We start from the raw sequence: 21,743 nt of genomic DNA on the forward strand, positions 1-21,743 counted from the left end.
AAAGAGCTCAGTTATGATAAAAAAGTAATTTTTATTCACATTTCGTTAATTTAATTATTTCATGTTTTTAATAAATGTTTTATGAAAAATTTTTGCATTTCAAGGGCTCATCATTCTTGCACATTTCTGAGTTGCTACTGATGAGGGTATAATTTTTTTTTTTTTTTTTTGTCTTCATTCTAAAATTCCTTTTTCAGTTGTCATCTGTCATCTGTATGTTTTTTGTACCTGGTTTGTTTCTAATCATTCGTTCTTTGTATTTCATTTATTTTTGCTTTTTTTTTTTTTTTTTGTTTTTTTTGTTTTTTGTTTTTTGTTTTTTTTTTGTTTTTCTTTTTGTTTTTTTCTAATTTTCGTTTCCCCTTTCTAAATAATTATCATCCATTCGTCAATTATAACCCTCCCTTTTAGAATGAATAAAATTACGGAATGTCAAAAAAAAAAAAAAAAAAGAAAGTAAATATGCTGTGTCCTTTATTTTCATGTAAAAGCAAGTATTACTATAACATTTCGAATTTTCCACCATCCGATAATGAAGAATGCGAACCTTTTTTCGAGGGTAAAAACAAAAATAAAGATTTTCACTATATAATTGAAAAAGCCGTAAACGAAATTATATATGATACAAAAAAGAGCTGTGATGTTCATTCTGACTTTGAACAAGTTGAGAAAATTGGGAATAAAAAAAAGGAACATCTATATTCCGATGATTGTTTAGATGATATTGATATAATTTTAAAAAAGAGCAAAACCGAAAACATGTTTTTAAGAAAAAAAGAAAATAACGAAGTTAGTGATATCTTATTACCCTCTAAAAATATAAAACAAAGAATTTATTCTATAAACGAAGACAAAATAGACATAAAAGATAATAGCAGAAAAAAAATAGAAAATACACTCAATGATAACATAATAGAAAATTTTAAAAATGTTTTATGTAATGATTTAAACAAATATTTTAAAGATATACTGGAAGACGTAAAAAAAGGTACTGAAATGAATGAAATTAATGGTTCTAATATACAAAAAGAGGAGCATATTCCAAGCGAGAAAAAACTTCAGCATCATTTTAACATTTTAAAAAAAAATACTACCAATTGCGAAGTACCATTCGATAATATTTCTAACTGCACAGATACCACAGATATAACGTGTATTAACAGTAAAATGTTAAAAAGGGTTAATTACAAAAAAATAAATTGTGAAAGCGTAACTTCAGAAGAGAACAAAAAATTCGATGTTGCTCAATTATTCAATATTAGTGAAAGTGACGGTAGAACACATTTCAATAAACAAAATACTGTAACATATAAGGACAACGCATCTTTTGATATAGTTGTAGATCTCAATCAAGATAATATATTATTAAAAAATACTCACAATAATAATAGAAGAACTGTGAACAAATCAAGGTACAAAAAAAATTTTTATTTTTCAAAAAGAAAAAAATTAACTAAAGAAAAATCATTTTTATTAAGCAAAAAAAGTAAATTATATAACAAAGATTACCATAAGACGGATGATATGAGAAGTAGTATGCCTAAAAAAAAACAACCCTATTTATGCAAATCACACCGCGAGATTGTAAATAGTATGGGCAATGTTACTAGCTCTGGTATAATAAAAACTTTAATAACTTCAACTCAAAAAAAAAAAAAAAAAAAAAAAAAAAAGAATATTTCTGCTCCATATATATTAGTATCATATCTTCTGCTGCATTATCAGCCCTCCCAAATGTTCATGCTTCATTTGTAAATAAGTAATTATATACACATATATATATTTGTGTGTAAAATTTCGTACACGTCCCCCCTTACGTATGTGAAAATTCCTTTTTTTTTATTTACCCCAGGAAATTTGAGTGCTTTGAGAAATTCCCATATGTCCCTTGAGTCAAAATCCAACTTCTGTACAAGCCCAACTGAAGATTTTGTCTTTAGCCATTTTCAGAAAAATGCAAATAACAACATTATAAATAAACTTCTTCTTTAAAAATTTTCTTCTCATAATACTGTAACTCTTTCTTCATTTTTTTTTTTTTTTTTTTTGTTTTTCGTTTCTCAAACTCATTAAAACTCTGTCTTATTCAAAAAATTTTATAATATTTAAAGGAATCTTATTTGTGCGAGGTGTATTCTTAATTGTTGAAATTCAATTATAAAACAAAAAAAAAAAAAAAAAAAAAAAAAAAGGTAGAGAAGGGTACATAAATGCATAGAAATGTACAGAAGTGTACAGAAATGTGTAGAAATGAAAATAAAAAAATAAGAACAAACGCTTTATTAGAAAAATTTGTATTACATTGCCTTATTTTTATAAGTTACAAAAAAAAAAAAAAAAATTCAAACTATTGCAGCCTTTCAAAATTATGAAAAAATACACATAAGACATGTTAAATAAATTCAAACAAAAATTTAAAAAAGATATTTTTTCCTTTTTTTAAAAAGAAAAAAAAAAAAAAAAATGAAAAATTACAAATATGACATACATGATTAAAAATAAATTTATTTCATATAGACATTTTACAAAAAAATAAAAATTTGTTTCAAACCCATTAAACTGTAGAAATATGTGTTTCCGTTATTGTCGTGATGGATGAACATATATATGTTTTGTCCGGGCCAGAGGAAAAAAATATAATATGTTATTCATAAAATTATAATAACAAAAATTAACTTTGCATTTAACAGGTAAAGTTGAAGAGTAATCAAAATTAATTTTAACATTCTTTTTAAATTCAATATTTATAATGTTTTTAAAAAAAGGTGTTGTAGAATTATCCACTGTATTACCTACATCTCTGCAGTTTTTTATTTTCCATTCATGGATATGTATCTTATGATAATATGATTTATTTATTTTTCTAAATGGTTTTGTGTTTTCCTTTTTTTTTTTTTTCTTCATTTTTCCTCCTCCTTCCTCCTCTTCAACAATGTACTTTTTTAAATACTTTTCATCCAACTCCATATCCGAATCATTCTTCACGTTATGGTTTGCTGCTTTCGATTTTTTCCTTTTTGCAAATAAAGAATTTTTTGTTTCTTTTTTGTTTGTTTTACTTAAACTTTTTAAGTGTTTCAAGGAATAATCTTCAGACAGAATATGTTCAACCATAAAATTGTACGTTAACAGCATGTTATTATTGCTACTACTATTAGGGTAGAATTTGTTCTTATTTATTTCGCTCTTCTTTAATTTATTTGAACTCTCTGTGTTCACTTCTTCACTATTTATAATTAACATATCTTCATATTCAATATACAAAAATAAATTACTAAAAAAATAGGTTATATGATCTGGCAAAAAAAACAACATTTTTTTAAAGTCCTCTTCAACATATTTTTCAAAAAATTCATAATTATCAATTTCAAATGATAACTTTATTTGTACATAAAAAAAGGACAAGAATAAAAAAGGAAAATTTACACATTTATTATAATTTATAAAGTCTTTATTTTTTAAATGTTTTAAAATAAGCTTTAATATCTTATTTATTAAAATGTTAATTGAATGTGTATCATCATTATTTTTATTTCCTCGCTTTGCAAACAGTTCATCAAAACCAACTATTAAATGCTGGAAATGTTCCGTACCATTTATAATTTTTACCTTCTTCCTACCTCTACCATTACGAAGAAGACTGTTAAAAAAATAAACATCCTTTTTATCCTTAAAATTATTTAATTCTTTTTCATTATTATTCGAAAAGTTACAAAAATGTTCTCTTAACGTGTTAAATAAAATATCATCTTCATCATAAATTTTGTTCAAAATAAAGCGGAAAATTTGAGATATATTTTCTGAGAAAAAATAATTTTTATTAAATAAATAATATATTTCAATCAGATTTCTATTTATTTTATGATTTAAGTTAATAACTTTTTTATGATAAAAATATTCTGAAAATTTATTTTTAAAGTTTACAACTTTTTCTCTAATTTTCAATGTATTATCTTTTTCTGTCCTTTGTATTTTTATCTTGGCTTTCACAAAATTAAACTGTACATTTTTTTTAAGTAAATATAAAACCATTTTCGGTATTTTCCTACTTACACAATCGATCAAATGTGTGCGATTTTTATAAAATTTATTAAAATTATTATCTTGATCCATATCACAAATTTCGTTATTTGTCCTACTTTTACCAAATTTATATGCAAACAATGAATTATCATCATCCGTGCTTGTTCCATCGTCTCGAAATTTGTTATACCCTTTTCCTTCTTCTTGCTCTTTATCTTGCTCGTCTTCTTTCCCGTTTGAACTGCATAAATATTTCCTCATGCCACTATTCACATTCCACATTCCACTGAACTCTAGGTTATTAACAGAGTTTATTGCGTTAGACTTATCAATAATTATATCAATCAAATTACACTTTCTTCCACTATCCCTCTTCAATAAATTCTCATAAATAGGTTTCCTCTTCTTATCTATATCTGATAAGTATGCAATTAAATCATCATATAATTTCCCCTTATACTCATTATGCAAAATAACTGATTTCCCCATATTACTATTATGTGAGCTTTTTCTTGTACTAATATGCTGTTCTGAAAAAATGTTTTTCAAAAGTATATTATTTATAGGTATATCATAAAAATCTTTCAAAATTATCTGTTTATGTATTACTCGAAAAGAAGTTAGTTCACTTAAATATTTTCGAATAAATTTTTTATAGTGTAAAAAATATTTTTTATTATGATCAACACCTTCTCTTAAAAATGCTAAAAAAAGCATATTAATGACAATATTTTCATTTAACATATCACTCAATTTTTCAGAATATTTCATATAAGACTGTGTGAAATATAGTATGCGTCTGGTCTCTTCTTCTTTTTCTATAATATTCAATTGCTTATCATATTTTAAATTCTCCTCATATTTTTTTCCTTCACCACCTTGTTTTTCCCCCGCTTCTTCCACAGCTTCATCGCCCAGTTTTTCACCAACATCTTTATTACCAACCTTTTCGCCCGCTTTTTCGCCCGCTTTTTCTCCAACTTCTTCACACGCTTCTCCACACACGTTGTTGGCATTTCCATTCAACTTCTTCAACTTTTCAACTACACTTTTCACTATTGTCGAGGTCCCATCATAAGCCTGCTTCTTAGCAATCCTTCTGTTGTAATAATCCGAAGATATATCATCTAAACGGTTCAGCAATCCTGTCAAGTCATTACTAGTGTTCATATAAAAAAAATTAATATCTTTATATATAATTAGGTACTCTAAAAAATGATTTGTCTTTAAGTTCGTTTGATCGTGTAGTAATTGCCATATATTTTTCTTAAAAAAAAAACAGTTTTCACCAAAAAAATTTATTTTTTTATTAAAAAATAAATTTAATAAGGACAAAATATATACATAGCAAAAAATACTTTCATTATGGCTTATATTTAATTTAACACAATGCGGAAATTCCAAAAATGCGTATGTCTGAAAGAACAGCAACTCTAGTGAAATTTCTTCTTTATGTGTAAATGTTTCATTGTTGTCTCTATAATTATAATTATTGTCAGTATATCGAATTATATTTAGCTCTATGTTTTCTTTTTTTCCATCATTCACGTTCATCCTAGTATCTGTATTAATAATTGCATGTGAGTCATATGCCAAATTTTCTTTCAAACTACTTATAACATTTATAGAATTCGGATTAAGTCGAAATTTTTTTTCAAAAGAAGAATTCAAAGACTCATTCGAAATGTAATAAAAAAATTTATAAGACCATTCAAACAAATTAAAGTAAGGAGGAAAAGTATTACAATTTTGAATATAATTTTTTCGAAATTTATTAAAAAAAAAGGAATAAGTCAAACTGGAGTACCTAAATGATAGAATAATCATTACAGCATATATATAACACCATTCCTCGTTATTATAAATAATATTATCCACTATATAAACTTCGTGCTCATTAATATTATTGTAATCTTGTGCTTCACCATATATTTCTTCTTTATTATGTTGCATGGTTGGATGGATGTTATATTCGTCCATATTATTTTTTAAATTATTATTTGCATCAAATTCATAGTACAATAGATGTGTGTTCGTCTTAAAATTAAAATTGTATAAACATAAATTGCATAACAAATTTAAAACAACGTTAATACCATTCTTATCATACATACTATAAGAAAACATAAGAAATATATATTTACGTCTTTCTTTATTCAAATTTTTCAAAAGAACTGAAATATATTTATTAAAAAAAATTCTATTTATAGGGATTATATAAGAAATTTTGATAATTAAATATGTTACATAACTAAATATATTAAGGTTAACATGATTTAGAAAAAAAACAATACTTTTTTGTATTATTTCGCAAACTTCTTTATCCTGATATATATCAATAAATATTTCGAAAATTTTAAATATAAAAAGTAATATATTTTCATCTTCATCATCTATTTTATTAGCTAACCAACCACTATTAGGCTCACTATTAAATATAGTTTCAAAATTTGTTAGTAATACACAATTTTTCCTTTTTTTTTCCTTATCTTCATTTTCGTTATCACTAAATGGTTCATTTGATAAAATGAAGTCTTCTTCTTTCCTACTCTCATGTATATCATATTTACCAATCTGTTTATTAGATTCACTTACATTTCGTTTGAACATATTGATGTTTTCTTTTTTTGGTACAAAATCTTCATTTACATTGTTATGTGTTAACATAGGGGCTTCTTCATGTACTATGTCCTTTCCCTCTTTTCCATCTGTCTCTTCCTTACTATTATTTGTGCGAAATTGCATGTACACATAATTTCGATTAAAAAAATGGAAGTTATATTTTTGTAAATATACCATCTTGCTTTTTGTAAATCCTCTCATGAAGTTTCCTTTTTTGCTGACTAAACAATCTACAATTAAGTTTTTACTAAACACAAAAAAGGATTTGCTGCTAGCTCTTCTTTCGTCCTTTTTTCCATCACGAAGTTCCTCATATGTATGATTGTTTATTTTATCGTTATTTTCCTCTCCTGTGTTTTTATATCGTCCTTCCCCTACCTCTTTTTCCTTTTTCTCCTCATACAACACTTTCAGAATGTAACAAAACGATTTGACTGATTCAATTCGTACTAAATTATGTTGACTCTCAGAACAGTAAGCAAATAGACTTAAAAAAGAATTTAACAATTTGACAAATATCTTTTCATCATTATTTGCTATTTTTATTTTATATTTTACATTTTTTTTCTTTAATATATCAATTCCATTTATATTATTTTTTAAATAATTTATATATAAAAAAAAAACGTAAGATAAATTAAAGGTATTTCTTTTCAATTTGACCAATATTTCAAACATCAATACAAAACATTTTAAATTAATTATTTTTAAAGTGTCATTTTGTGTAAACAATTTTACGCATAAATAGGAATATACATTTAATATAATTCCAAATATGCTAAAGTGAACACTACAATCGTCTAATAACCCTATCAATCTTTTCATATTCTCAAGTAGTTCTATAATTTCTTTTATTAAACGAATGCACTCTTTGTCACTAACGGATAATATATCTTCTACTTTATCACATAAAACACTTATCAATTTTTCAAAGTAACTTAACAGTAAACCATCTTCTTTTCTTTTCTTCTTCTTCGTTTTTGTCTTTGTCTTAGTCTTCTTATACAAATTCTTGCTTTTTTTACCCAGTAGTTGTGTACCTTTACCTTTTGCACTGGGGGATAATTTTTTGGAGTAATCTAAAATCCCTCCCCCCTCCTCGTTTTTGTTTGACAGGTTATACAGGGTAAAGTTGTTTCTGAATTTACTATTTTTGTTCAGATAGTAGCTCCTATTGCTGCTCTTATGGCTGCTCCTATTTCGACCCTTACTATTGCCCCTATTGTTGTTGTCATTGTATTTTTCGCTATTGTTTATACCAAAATTGCTGCTATCATAACTACCTAAATTTGCACACATGTCCGAGTTTTCATTAACGTCCTTTGTAGTATTACTGTACAAAGCACGTATCTGTCCCTTTCTCATATTAAAATTCTTACCTACATAATGAACACTACTCTGAATCTTGTTCACGTCACATGCACTATTAAAATCCACCTTGTTGTTAGTAAGGTTACACTCTGTACTCCCATCATAATGAACATATCCATTGTTACTGTTATTTATACTGCTAGCATCATTATTGCATGATGATACATGATTACTCTGGAAGTTGGTATCATCATTGCTTTTAACATAATTGTTATTATCAATGCAATAATTTTTTTTATTTTCCTGAACTGGAATATTTGTATTTTCAATTACCCTATGCTGAATTCTATTATATTTCACATATTTATTAATGTAAATGCAGCTTCTATTTTTATATATTTTATGCGTGTACGCTAGGTTTACCTTAGCTGGTGAGTTCATGTGGTAATTCGCGTTATACCTATTGCCTCTATTACTAAAGGCGTCCCTACTGCGGTTATAATTACTGCTGTTGATATTGTTATTGTTGTTATTGTTTTTACTGTTATTGTTGTTATTGTTATTGTTGTAATTGTTGTTATTGTTATTGTTATTGTTGTTATTGTTATTGTTGTAATTGTTATTGTTGTTATTATTGTTATTGTTATCATTGCTGTTATTGTAATTGTTGTTATTGTTATCATTGCTGTTACTATTGTCATTGTTGTTACTATTGTCATTGCTATTGGTATTATTACTGACGTTGAAACCGCTTTGTTTATGGTGGGTTACTTCCTCATTTAAAGAAATTTTGTTATCTGTCCTAACATAATACATATTTGAACTGAAATTACCCAAGTACTGCTTGCTATTAGTACTATAATTATTGCTAATATTTATTTTTTTATTTTTGACTTGAAAATTATTTTTTACCCCTTCATTATCTGACAAGTAATAATTCTTCCTTTTATTTTTATTTCTTACCGCTGCGTTAACACTCTGAAAACTTTTTTGTACTTTATTTGAATTTTTATTTGTTATTTTTTTGTAAAACTTGTATGTTGTATTTGTCCCCGTGTTCATACCCGCGTTTGTCCCTGTGCTCATACCAGCACTTACACCTGCACCTATTCCCGCGCCTATTCCTTGTGACTTATCTCTTAACCTCTGCTGTGTCTCGCTTTCATTCCCTGCGAAATGTAGAAAAATTAAATTATTTTTATTGGTTTCATAACAGTAGTTTTTTTTTGATATATTGCTGAAAATGAAATTACTTTTTTTTTTTTTTTTTGTTTCATCATTTTTCCTATTTCCCACTATTAAATTATTATTTACAATACTGTTAACATTACCTTTTATTTTTTCCCTTTTCAATTTTTTTTTCATTATAATTCCTATATAATATGATGTTTTTCATTACTTTTTAATTTGTTTTTACCCCGTAAAGGTCATATTAACTTGAAATAGCAATCTTATTTAAAAACAAAATGAAATATATCATTTTTAATCACTGGCGTATTTGTAACGCCTTTGTAAAATTTGCCTCAAGTTACGGCAAATAGCAAATATATTATATGGACAATATAAGGAAAGACGTTGCACATACATACATAAGTACGTATATATATATATATATATATATATATATGTACAAAAACATTCGCACATAAAAATGTACATATATACAAATACACTCACATACATACAGTACTACCCCTCTTTTTGAGGCACTTTCTGAAAAGCTTTTATGTTATGCTTCGATTGGAGCTAGCTCGTTTAACCTTTACCAATAAGTACATACAAATACGTACAGTTTTGGAGTTTCGTAAAATGAAAAAATTACCAGATTTGCAAATAAACCTCATCCAATATAATTTATTATGCATCATTTGTATTTATTAAAATTTTTAATTTTTGCAAAAATTAATTATATTCAGAATTTAACAATGAACAACTCAAATTATAAATGGGAAAAAATACCTCAATCTTTGATAGATTTTTAATCTTTTCCGAGCTCTTGTATGAATAAAAAAAATAAAATAAATATACATTTACACGTGTATGTGTATATATATATGACGCAAAGCTATACTTGTATTAGCTTGACCATTTAAAATATTCCTTAGTTTTTTCAGAATAAAAAAAAAAAAAAAACTAAACATTTAAAGGGAAATTAAATAAAACTGTATGTTATATGTGCTTAGTTTTTCTTTTTTCTTTTTTTTTTTTTTTTTGGTAACGTTATTCACCTTTTTAGTAACCATAATATATATATATAAAATAATAATAATAATAATAATAAAATTAAAAAATTAAAAAATTAAAAAACGAAGAACATTCTTTCAAGTAAAAACATGTAGCAAACATCCAAACGTCTGCCTTTTTTACGAGGCGAAATGCTGCTATATTTTCATACCATTTAATTATTTTTTTTTCCGTCATAATTTTGTACACTATATATATACCTCTATTATTTCTATCTTCTATAGCAAACACCAATATAAGTGTAACTTTAAGAAAGTCTCTGTTCACCTCCATAGTCTTTTCATCACTCATACACCTATGCGTTACAGTTGCGTGGATATTTGTAATTTATAAAGTTAAGAAGCGGTTTCATTTTAGGACTTCCTTTATTTTATTTGTGTGCGTGTGTGAATGTACGCCATTGTGAGTGTACTACTTGTATGTAAAAAGAACATGCTTAATGTGCTTCCCTTTTCTCAAGTGTTTACAAGAAGCATCGAATAAAAGTTGACCGCTTTAAAATAAGATAAAAAATAAAAGGGAATAATCTTAACATATGTGTACACATACACATGCGTATATATATATATATATATATATATATATATGCAAATATATATATATGTATGTCTACCCATACGCTTACTCCAATACCGGAATTATAAAGGAAGGTACAACAACTGATAGTGGAAAGACGCAAATATGAACGATGAAGAAAAGATTTTGTATAAATTTATCGAAAATAAAATTCTTCTGAAAGAGTTTTGTGAAGAGTATGTGAGAATAAAAAATAACGAAGAGTTACTTAAACAAGAAAGTAATAAAATAAAATTAAAAAATTGTGAACTGGAAAATGAAATAGAAAAATACAGAGATATAATGAACAACATTGAAAAGAACAAAAACAAAGAAATAGAAAATAATAATTTGGAATATGATATAAAAATAAAAAAGTTTGAAAAACAAATCGATTTTTTAAATTCTTGTTTAAATGCAGAAAAAGAAAGCTATAATATGAAAGTAAAAGAATTGATATGTCTCAAAGTGGAAAATGATAAATACAAACTGCAATTAAATAATAAAAAGGAAAATAATGTATATGATAAGGAAAATAAAATAAACCATAATAATGTAAACGTGCTAAATAAAATATATACAGATATTAATCAAAAAGTAGATAACATGAATAAAATCTTAAATGATACCAAGAATTCTAGACAATGTGTTGAACTTAAATTAAAAGATTATGAAATGCTACTAAACGAATATTTAAAAAAAATTACGGATTTAAATTTAAAGTATGAAAAATTTTATTTATTATATAAAGAAGCTCAATTCAAAAATAGTGTTAACAAAACTAAAAAAAAAGTATTAAAGCATCAAATAGAAGAATTAAAAAATTTAAATCATATATTATCAAATCAAATTATTGCTTTAAAAAATGATATTAATAATATAGATGGGGAGAAGAAACAGTATTATCTATTGTTTAGAAAGGCGGAGAAAAAAAATTTGTTATTTTACCAAAAACTAAAGAAAAAAAAAATTAAAACTGCGAGTAGTCGATCTTTTTCATATGACTTGTGCAGGTTAAATTATTTCTCGTCTAATCAGCTGGATGAAGATGATATAGATCCAATTGTATACAACAGCAATAATGGTAATAATAGTAATGAAAGTAATAGCAATAATGGTAATAACAGTAATGAAAGTAATAGCAATAATTGTAATAATAATAATAATAACAGTAATAATAATAATAATAACAGTAATAATAATAATAATAATAACAGTAATAGTAATAGTAGTAACAGTTTTAAGTGTACTTCTATTTTTTTATATAAAGATAATTTGCCATATACGAAAAATTTGCGTGATTTCAAAATCACCGAAAAAGGGGAAAAGACCTCTTCTATTTACATAAGCAAAGGTGTCAATAAAGGAATCTTATATCGTGCAGAAGAATTTAATATAAAAAAGGAGAGGAAGAGAAAAAAGATTCTCTTTTACTCAGATAATGATTATGACAAAAGGAAAAAAAAGAGAAAAAAAAAAATTCAGTTTTAACTGGATATGCTCCAGCGCTACATACATTACTCTAATAGTTAACTGGACTCCTTCTGAAATATATTAATTAAGGTTTGAAAAGAAATACAATATTGTTTTTTTTTTTTAAGCTGTGAGGGTGTACGTCAATACATTATTACCCTTGTATATGTGCATGCACTTATATCTCTATCCTTTTTAAAAATGGTCTAGTTATGTCTAAACTGTGAATTGTAGATATAACATATTCCATATTTATTTCCCCCTCCCCCATTCGCTAATTCGCTAATTCGTTAATTCGTTAATTCGTAAATTCGTAAATTCGTTAATTCGTAAATTCGTTAATCCGTTAATTCGTTAATTCGTTAATCCGCTAATTCTTTAATTCGTTAATTCGTAAATTCGTTGATTTTTATTTTTCTACGCACTTTCATAACCTAATTAATTTGTTTTACGTTCACTTTTGTGTATGTTAGTCATTTTTCCTTATTTTTTAAGCAATTTTACTTTATACCAGTTATTACTGACTTACTCATTATGGACTTCAAAACAATTGTTTGTTTCACTATCTGATTTTTTATCTATTCATAAATTCTTTTTTGTTTACCTCTTTAAGATACACATTAAAAAGCTCGCATATACACAAGTATATATGTATATGTATTATATATATGTATGGGTACATATTTATTAATATATCTAATAAAATGAGCTGCAAATATATTTTTTTTTTTCGTTGCTAACATAATTTTCCTTGAACCGTGTTATGAAATATAAAAAAAAACTATTAGCAATATGAACATATGAATTTATATATATATATACATATTGTGAAAATAATAATATATTAAAATATTTAACTACAAACACATTTGTAAATATTAGGGGGATACTTATAATAGCCTAACATCTTTGTTATATCATTGTATTCCTTTTTACCAAAACTTCCATTTCGATAAAAAGTATATATACATATAAGTAACATATTAACACAGGATATAAATGAGTAAGCCGAGTTAATTATAAAAAAACAAAAAAAAAAAAAAAAAATAAAATAAAATAAAATAAAAAAAGACAGCAAAGAAGAGAAAAACATAAATTACAAATGATAAAATGTAAACGATTAATGATAAAAATAAGGAGCACAACACCATTAACGAATTAACAAAAAAATATAAAGATTGTATAAAAAAGAATAGGAAAAAAGGTAAAACACAAAAGGGCGTAGGTTTGCGAACCTATGCAGTAGTGGTTCCTGGATAGGTTGTACAAATTTAATAAAACGCTGTTTTTAATTTCGTAGTTATAATTGAATTTTATGTCTTGATTATTCAAATAATATTTATTTAAATACAAATAGTCAAATATTTTGTTTGAGCAAAGAAATTCCAAAAAATCCGGGAAGTATTTCGTTTCTGATAATTTATACTTGCTTAAATGTTTGTAGACTTTTTCAAACAACTTCATTAGCGTATTTGTTAATTTGTGCCTTTCATTCTAAAAACATAAAAAAATGGAAAAGTGCACAAGTGACTAAGCGAGTAAGTGATTGACCACATGAAAGCATGACGCAGTGAATAAATGAATACGCTAAGCAGTGAACAAATGACGGAATGCACTAACTTTAAAATAAAAAGCGTGTAACAAAATGAGGCACAAAAAAGTTTCATTCTTAATTTCCTAAATTACCAAAATAAAACTTTCATATGGATATATATATATTAAAGAAAAAAGGATGAACAATAATAGGATAATTTTTTTAACAATCTTTTTGCGCTTCCTCTTAATATTATGTAAAATTGATATAGGAATTACAAATATGACACAGAACAGTGCTGAGTATGACCAGTTATATAACTGAAAAGAGAAAAAAAAAAAAAAAAAAAATATATATAAAATAAATCACGTCATTATTCATCACTCTTTCGAATAGTGTGTGCATTTCTTATTCTGATAAAAAGAAAAAAAAAGGTTATAAATGTATTCAATGTTTTCCCCTTTTTTTTATTATTTATTTAGTTATTCATTTACTCATTTGTTTACTCATTTATTTAGTTATTCATTTACTCATTTGTTTACTCATTTATTTAGTTATTCATTTACTCATTTGTTTACTCATTTGTTTACTCATTTATTTACTTATTTATTTATTTATTTATTTATTTATTATTATTTTGTATTACTGATGATGACACAACGACCATAATGAAGTAAAAAACGTTCATATAACTCATCAGGGAAGCATAAGGTGCTACAGAGTTTTTATAAATATATTTTACATTTTCATTTTCCAGCTTTTCTAACATGTCTTCCTTTTTGTCTATTTCATCTTGTAGTTCTCTAATTAAAATGTTGTTTTTCTTTTCAAGTAAGAACATTTCATCGTCACTATGTATAATTTTGGGCTTTATTAATTTTTTCGTATCATTCGAATTTATTATGACTTGTTCATAAATGTTATTATCATCATAAACAGGTGTTACACCAATTATATTTTTTACTTTATTGTTTAAATTTTTTATTTCGTTTAATATTATGACTCTCTCGATTTTCTGTACTTTCTGATAACCAATTTTATTATTATATTTATTAACTACGTAAGAAATAAAATAATTAAAGAAAAAAGCTACCACTACTGATATGAAAAAAATAACTGACCAGTAGTTGGCTATTTTTATGTACAGTGTAAAATGATCTGGATGCCATTCAGTGCATAAGGGGAGTCTTTTTTCTAAATTTAGCAAATCATAGATTTTTTCATTCGTTGAAAACAAATAAATTGGCAATGAAATAATTAAAATAGTTATAATGTATATGTTCAAACCTACTATAAAGTTAATATAATTCCGAAATATTGAACTTTTCATTAATTTTAAAATACAGTAACAGCATATCAAATAAACACTGTAACAGTATATACTAATAGGTACCTGTCTCTTAATAGTGTTGAAGAAATAAAAAGTTGATGAATGGCAAAATGCTTCATGTGTGTTACTTTGATTTCTTAAAAAACTCTGCATGGCTTTCGTAAAATTAAAAAGGTTGAGCATTTTATTTTTTAAAGGAATCTTACTTATACCTGTTGCCGTGAAGGCTGGAACGTTTTCCCTTAACAAAAAAAAAAAAAAAATGTGTACATATATATACAAATACATACATATATATACAAATACATACACATATATATATACAAATACATACACATATATATATACAAATACATACACACATATATATACAAATACATACACACATATATATACAAATACATACACAAATATACACACATACATATGTATATATTCCCCACATTCGTTACCTCAAAAAATAGGAATGACCTTTTTCGAAGTTTTTTTCCAAGGCCATATCAAAAATTACATAATGGATTGGGTTTACTTTAATAGGAATGTTATAATAGGATAATTCATTGGTTAATAATAGAACTAAATCCTGATTTGGTAACATCCCATTTAAGCCTTCATAATTTATTTGTATATGTGATGGATAAATGGAATCAAATTCTATTATTGTTGCTGACCTAACAAGTGTTTTTCTGTTTTTTATATTTTTATAAAAAAAAAGCTGTATAAATTCTTGAATCCCTTTTGAATATAATAACTCTTTATTTGTAAATAAAAATATTATATCTTTACTCATATAATTGCAATGTGAAAAATGATCCATTAAAGTTAAACCAACTGATAGGGAATGGAAAAATTTTCTTTCCTTGTAGTCAAAATTTATTACAACTATTAAGCTTTCTAAAGTATTACAAAACTTACAAGGTACATTACTTATCAATATGTACTCTTCTACATTTTCATTAATCTCTATCTTATGTTTTTCCGTTTCAATAAAAGGAGAAATCGTTTTAATATACTCATACAATATGTCTATTATATGTTCTCCTCCTTCATATTTGTAGCTGTCAAAATAGTAACTACTTTCATTAAAAATTTCTTCATTTGTCTTATTTAAAACGGAATTACCGGGAAACTGCGTAAAAGTACGTGAATCTAGTTCGGCCTTTTTATTAATTTTATTAAATAGACAAAAATAAAGGAAGCCTACTGTGGATAGGGCAATTCTATGAAGGGATGAAAATAAATTAGCGTAAATAGGTTGAATAGTTAGCGTAAATAGGTTGAATAGTTAGCGTAAATAGGTTGAATAGTTAGCGTAAATAGGTTGAATAGTTAGCGTAAATAGGTTGAATAGTTAGCGTAAATAGGTTGAATAGTTAGCGTAAATAGGTTGAATAGTTAGCGTAAACAGGTCCAATAATTAGGGTAAACAATTAGAACAAATAATTAGAATAAAAAACGTAATAGCGTATATTTAAATATACCATGTAATGCGAAAAAGCATATCATTGTAAAGCATTAAAGTGTATAGATATATAATACAATACACACTAAGTTAAATGGCACTATAACACCTTTTCATTTTTTCCTTACCCTATAAATCTCCACCTTTTAAGAATATTTTTTGAGAGTATAAAAAATTTTGGATTCTCTGAAAAACCCATTGTAGTAAAGAGAGGAAGTAAAAACAAACAAAAACAACAAGAAAAAAGAAAAAAAAATAATTAAAAAAAAAAAAAGATAGGATAATATGCTACATTATGGCGTTATCTAACTTCCCCCCGTTACTAATCCATTTTTTAGCAAAAATATCTTGGATCATAAAATTTTAAATTTTCTTTATTCTAATAATAACATAAATATATTTTAACACATGTACACACATTATATAAGCATAACAGTTGTTAAAAAAAAAAAAAAAAAAAAGGAACATTAAAAACCTCACTTTCTCTTTGTAATCAATTCTGCAATTTAGTAAAGGATGAGCTCGAAGATCATATATATCTTGTATACTATTTTACCAATTTAATTACGTGCCTTAATTTAAACTTAAGTACATGCAAATTCTCTCCATATATAGTAAGCTGATTATCTGTTTTTACACTGTTTTATTTTTATTTTTGTTTTCAATACGTCATTATTTTTTGAGTTTAAAATATATACCAAAAATTATGAATACAAATAAAATACATTTACAATATTGGCATTCCTTTATATTTTGAATTATACTACCGCAACATTTTAGCATATTTTTAAAAAATTATTTGTTTCCTATTTCTTTTTAATTTTTTTTTTTTTTTAATTTTTGCATTGTATTTTAGGAAGTTAGTCCATAATATGAAGCAGAGTAAAATGATGTGTGTACAAATATCTATCTATATATATATATTAGTATATATGTAAGTATTTATGTAAGTACGTATGCACGTACATGTTTATACTGCCCCTCCTGATGAGCAAACACTCAGAATGCCATTCCCGCAGTCTTGTTCGTGAATAACATTTCATTTCTTTGACAAGTGTTTCTTTCCTTTCTAATTTTCATAAAAAGGATACATCAATAAAAACATTAAAAAAATTTACAACAATATGAAAACATGATTAGATACCCAATTATATAGCATCAAAGTTCTTGCAAACCTTCCTTTTTTTCTCACCTATCAAAATAACACGACGAAATTAATCCTAGGTCTAAAATATAAATAAAAGTTTCTTATACCTCTAATGGGTGTAGTAAATTAGTGTAGAGCTTTCAATATAATGGCATTATTTTTTTTTGGAAAAAAAAAAAAAAGCTATAGTAGATAAATTATCACATATACACACATATACATATATATATATATATATATATCAAAAAGTATAAAGATTTCCTTTATTAATGAGATATCTTTTGTTTCAAAAGTGCATTCTTAAATTTACATTAGCTGTTTTTTATTTGAATATATATTTTATTTTTTATATTGTACAATATTGGGGGGATGACTTTACAAAAAAAAAAAAAAAAAAAAAAAAAAGAAACTTGTATTTATATGTATAATACATAAAATTACATATATAATTACGAACGTACTAAATATGATCATTGTTTCAAAAAAAAAAAAAAAATGGATAACACGAATTATATTCAATTGGAATAAAAATATATTGTCATTTATTATTAATTTTCAAGAATTTATAAATGTTACTGCTCTTTATTTAAAATGCAGGTTTGTGGTGAACTTATTTTATGTGTGTATCTTCTACTTTAACAGATGTATTATATATCTATATATATGTTCAAGATATGAAACACGAATTTATCGCTATTAAAATAAAATGTAAAAATCCCATGTACAAATGATCTATTAATTTGTATTATTGATTATTTGTTGTACTATATATTTATGTTGTTAGCTCTTAACTTTTAAAAAGTAAAAATTGGTAACAACACGAGGAACAACAAAAATATGTGGAATATGGCTGAATCAAGAAAAATAATTTTTTTTTGCATTTAATTTTTGGAAATTATTTAGATTAAAAAGATGAGCAAAAATAGGAAGTCGCATGAACTCACTTTTTTTTTTTTTTTTTTTTTTTGCTGTTATGTTATTTTTGCTTTTTTCCCTTTTTTACCTTTTATTCTTTTTTGTTATTTTATTTTTAATTTTTTTCATTTTTTTCTTTTTTTCATTTTTTGTCTTGTTCCTTTTATGTATTAACAACTTCACTAGCGGTGCATGGCAAATGTGCTAATGTTGCTTGTTACCTGCGATTGCCCATGTTATTAGTCGTAGGTCTAATTAATCGGCTGGTTATTTTCCTGACTTTTCGTCTGACTGTTCATCTGACTATTGGCCTGACTACTCGCCTGATCATTCGGTCGAATACTCTGGTGATCATTTTGTAGACTATACAAACCACTGCTTTGTTGGTAGTGATGATAATTCTCTTGCTCACTATATGTTGGCAAGCTACAGTTTTGATTAAACGTATTGTTAAAATGCTCACTATATGCCGGATTGAACTGCTGACTATTTGGTTGGTTGTGAAGGGGATATATTCTTTGATTTCCTTGAGTTCTAATACCTGGTTGGTTATATGAAGCGTTACTATAATTATTTCCATAACTATTAGAATTACTATTAATATTACTATTACCATAACTATTAGGGTTACTATTATTATAACTGTTGGTATCAGTATTGGTGTTACTATTACCATTAGCACTATTCATATTTGGACCCTGATGATTATAGGTACCTCTATAATTTAGTTGATCGTAGTTAGATATATTGTTATGCTGATTATAATGTGTCATAGTACCTTCCGGATTATTATATAGTAATCTGTTATCTTGCTGGTTATAGTGCGGCAATAAACTATTATTCTGACTATCACAATTGGGTGGACCTACATTATTTTGATTGAAATTTTGCATATTATTTGGTATATAAGTTTGTTGACCATAAGGTCCTCTATTGTTCGTTGAGTCGTAGTTACCCATATAACTGGGTTGACTATAATTCATCATATTACTTGCATTATTCATATTATAATTACTATTATTATTACTACTATTATTGTTGCTACTACTATTACTGTTACCACTATTCTGTTGAGCTCCGTAAGGTCTTTTATAAACTGGAATCTCTTTGTTATTTTGATTATTTGAAGATATATAATGATTCTGTGATATACCTTGAGGGTTATAAAGGTTTTCAGCATTAGGTTCATTTATATATAGAAATGTTGGATCGTTAGGATCCACATAAGCATTAGAATTAGAAAAAAATTGTTCATTAAATTCATTTAAAGCACCTAAAGGTTTGTTTTTTTTTGCAGCATCATATACTTTAAAAAAATAATTTAAAAAACTACTACACTCTCCATTCAAAAACACAATATTCCATTTGCATGAACTCTTTAAACTATTTGGATGCTCAACTAATGGTTTTACAATACCCGAAAGATAATTTAATCCAAATACAGGCTGTTCAAATTTTGGTTTTTCAATTAAGTTTAAAGGCAATTCTACCCCTGTAAAATTCACGTTCGTTCTACTCTTTTCGCTTTTAACAAATACTAATCGTATGCTTGTTAAGAATATCATCCCGTCCTCCTTTATCGTTCTACAGAATTGCCAAAGAAGAGGAAACCCGACAGATATGTTCGCAAATGCGCATATATAAATATAAATATATATAAATATATATATATATATATGTATATATATATGGGTGTTTGAATACGTTCATAGATATGTACACACGTATGTGTATACATACAATCATACACAAAAGCATGTATATAAGCACATTCCCCCCCCAAATGCACTCCTCAAGGGCAAACTCATGTAAGTATGCACTGAACAGGACAATTCAATGAACTGTTCCCCACAAATACAATCTTAAATGTATGTATGTACGTTTGTACATACATTTTCGTGCGTGAAAGTACACTTGCACAAACGAATGTATAATTTATAGGACTTTGTAACAAAAAGGTTTAAGTTACCTATCAGGCAAATATAATTTCAATTTAACATTTTCTCTTCTTAAATAGGTATATTCTGATCCTTTGTTGGCAGGAAATAAGTGATCTACGAAAAAAAAAAAAAAAAAATACAAAAATGAAAATTTCTCCTTAAATATTAAGGATGAAGAGACATTAGTAAATATATATGTAAATATTTACCCCTATATACGTACATATACATATATATATAAATAGATATATATATATATGTACATATTTAGCTTTTTAATTTTGTTTAAATCATTTTGGTTTCTCAACACAGAGGCATCATTTTTCAAATGCGCAATAAAATAAAATAGTTTTTCTTTTTATATATATTGTCCTTTGTTTTACAATCATCTTTTCATCTTTTCATTTCTTTGTTTATTTGTTCATTTGTTAACTTGTTCTTTTGTTCTTTTGTTCTTTTGTTCTTTTATTTAATTTCCCCCTTGCTTATTTGCAAAATTACCATTCCCTTGAATTAACGTAGGATTTAGTGCCATTTTTTAGCTTTGTATCAATTTTATATTTAGGAAAATATATGCTGTGCTATTATATAAAATTGTTCTTTTTTAGATTTGCTATATAAATGGCAAAAAATATATATGCGCCCTATATGTATGTATATTTATATAAATAAAATACATATATATACACATATACATATATATACACATATACATATATATACACATATACATATATATACACATATACATATATATACACATATACATATATATACACATATATACATATATTCACACAATACTTCTGTGTTCAGTATTTTTAAACATATATATATACATACATACATAAATATATGCATACATATTTGTATAAATCCTATTTCGCAGGGGAAAAAAGTAAAAGCCGAAGTGACCAATACGTTTACGCATGTATATATTTATGTGTACATATACATAAGTATGTTTTTTTATAAATGCATATGTTTTAATTTTATCTTACTGTTTAAAAAAAAATAAAATAAGCAAAAAGCAAACGTTATCATAATAACTTTATTTTTTAATTGTTTAGCCGAAAAATGAGGTAGAAAAAAAAAGAAAACTTATATATTAATATGTTCATATACATGCATATGCATATCCATATAATATACATGTATTTTCACTTAAGCATTCATGCACATATATA

The 21,743-nt window shown here is 25.5% G+C and overlaps 5 protein-coding genes across 5 annotated transcripts; 2 read left to right on the forward strand and 3 right to left on the reverse strand.

Moving 5' to 3' along the window:
• Nucleotides 1-429: 429 nt before the first annotated feature.
• Nucleotides 430-1,992, forward strand: MKS88_003508 (uncharacterized protein; the record flags this gene model as incomplete). Its single annotated transcript, XM_067216605.1, has 2 exons — nucleotides 430-1,615; nucleotides 1,853-1,992. 2 exons carry the CDS (start codon nucleotides 430-432, stop codon nucleotides 1,990-1,992), a joined length of 1,326 nt encoding a protein of 441 aa, XP_067072323.1.
• Nucleotides 1,993-2,580: 588 nt separating this feature from the next.
• On the reverse strand, nucleotides 2,581-9,321 carry MKS88_003509 (uncharacterized protein; the record flags this gene model as incomplete). Its single annotated transcript, XM_067216606.1, has 1 exon — nucleotides 2,581-9,321. The coding sequence occupies one exon, from the start codon at nucleotides 9,319-9,321 to the stop codon at nucleotides 2,581-2,583; it is 6,741 nt and encodes a 2,246-aa protein (XP_067072324.1).
• A 1,560-nt stretch (nucleotides 9,322-10,881) lies between these two features.
• Nucleotides 10,882-12,246, forward strand: MKS88_003510 (uncharacterized protein; the record flags this gene model as incomplete). Its single annotated transcript, XM_067216607.1, has 1 exon — nucleotides 10,882-12,246. One exon carries the CDS (start codon nucleotides 10,882-10,884, stop codon nucleotides 12,244-12,246), a length of 1,365 nt encoding a protein of 454 aa, XP_067072325.1.
• A 160-nt stretch (nucleotides 12,247-12,406) lies between these two features.
• Nucleotides 12,407-16,753, reverse strand: MKS88_003511 (glycosylphosphatidylinositol anchor attachment 1 protein; the record flags this gene model as incomplete). Its single annotated transcript, XM_067216608.1, has 6 exons — nucleotides 12,407-12,444; nucleotides 13,464-13,722; nucleotides 14,041-14,082; nucleotides 14,409-15,333; nucleotides 15,545-16,312; nucleotides 16,683-16,753. 6 exons carry the CDS (start codon nucleotides 16,751-16,753, stop codon nucleotides 12,407-12,409), a joined length of 2,103 nt encoding a protein of 700 aa, XP_067072326.1.
• Nucleotides 16,754-18,867: 2,114 nt separating this feature from the next.
• MKS88_003512 (uncharacterized protein) lies at nucleotides 18,868-21,091 on the reverse strand (the record flags this gene model as incomplete). The annotated part of the gene is made up of 3 exons (XM_067216609.1): nucleotides 18,868-20,200; nucleotides 20,586-20,670; nucleotides 21,058-21,091. 3 exons carry the CDS (start codon nucleotides 21,089-21,091, stop codon nucleotides 18,868-18,870), a joined length of 1,452 nt encoding a protein of 483 aa, XP_067072327.1.
• Between the last annotated feature and the right edge of the window lie 652 nt (nucleotides 21,092-21,743).

Source organism: Plasmodium brasilianum, chromosome 11 (assembly GCF_023973825.1).
Source record: "Plasmodium brasilianum strain Bolivian I chromosome 11, whole genome shotgun sequence".
Lineage (NCBI taxonomy): Eukaryota > Apicomplexa > Aconoidasida > Haemosporida > Plasmodiidae > Plasmodium > Plasmodium brasilianum.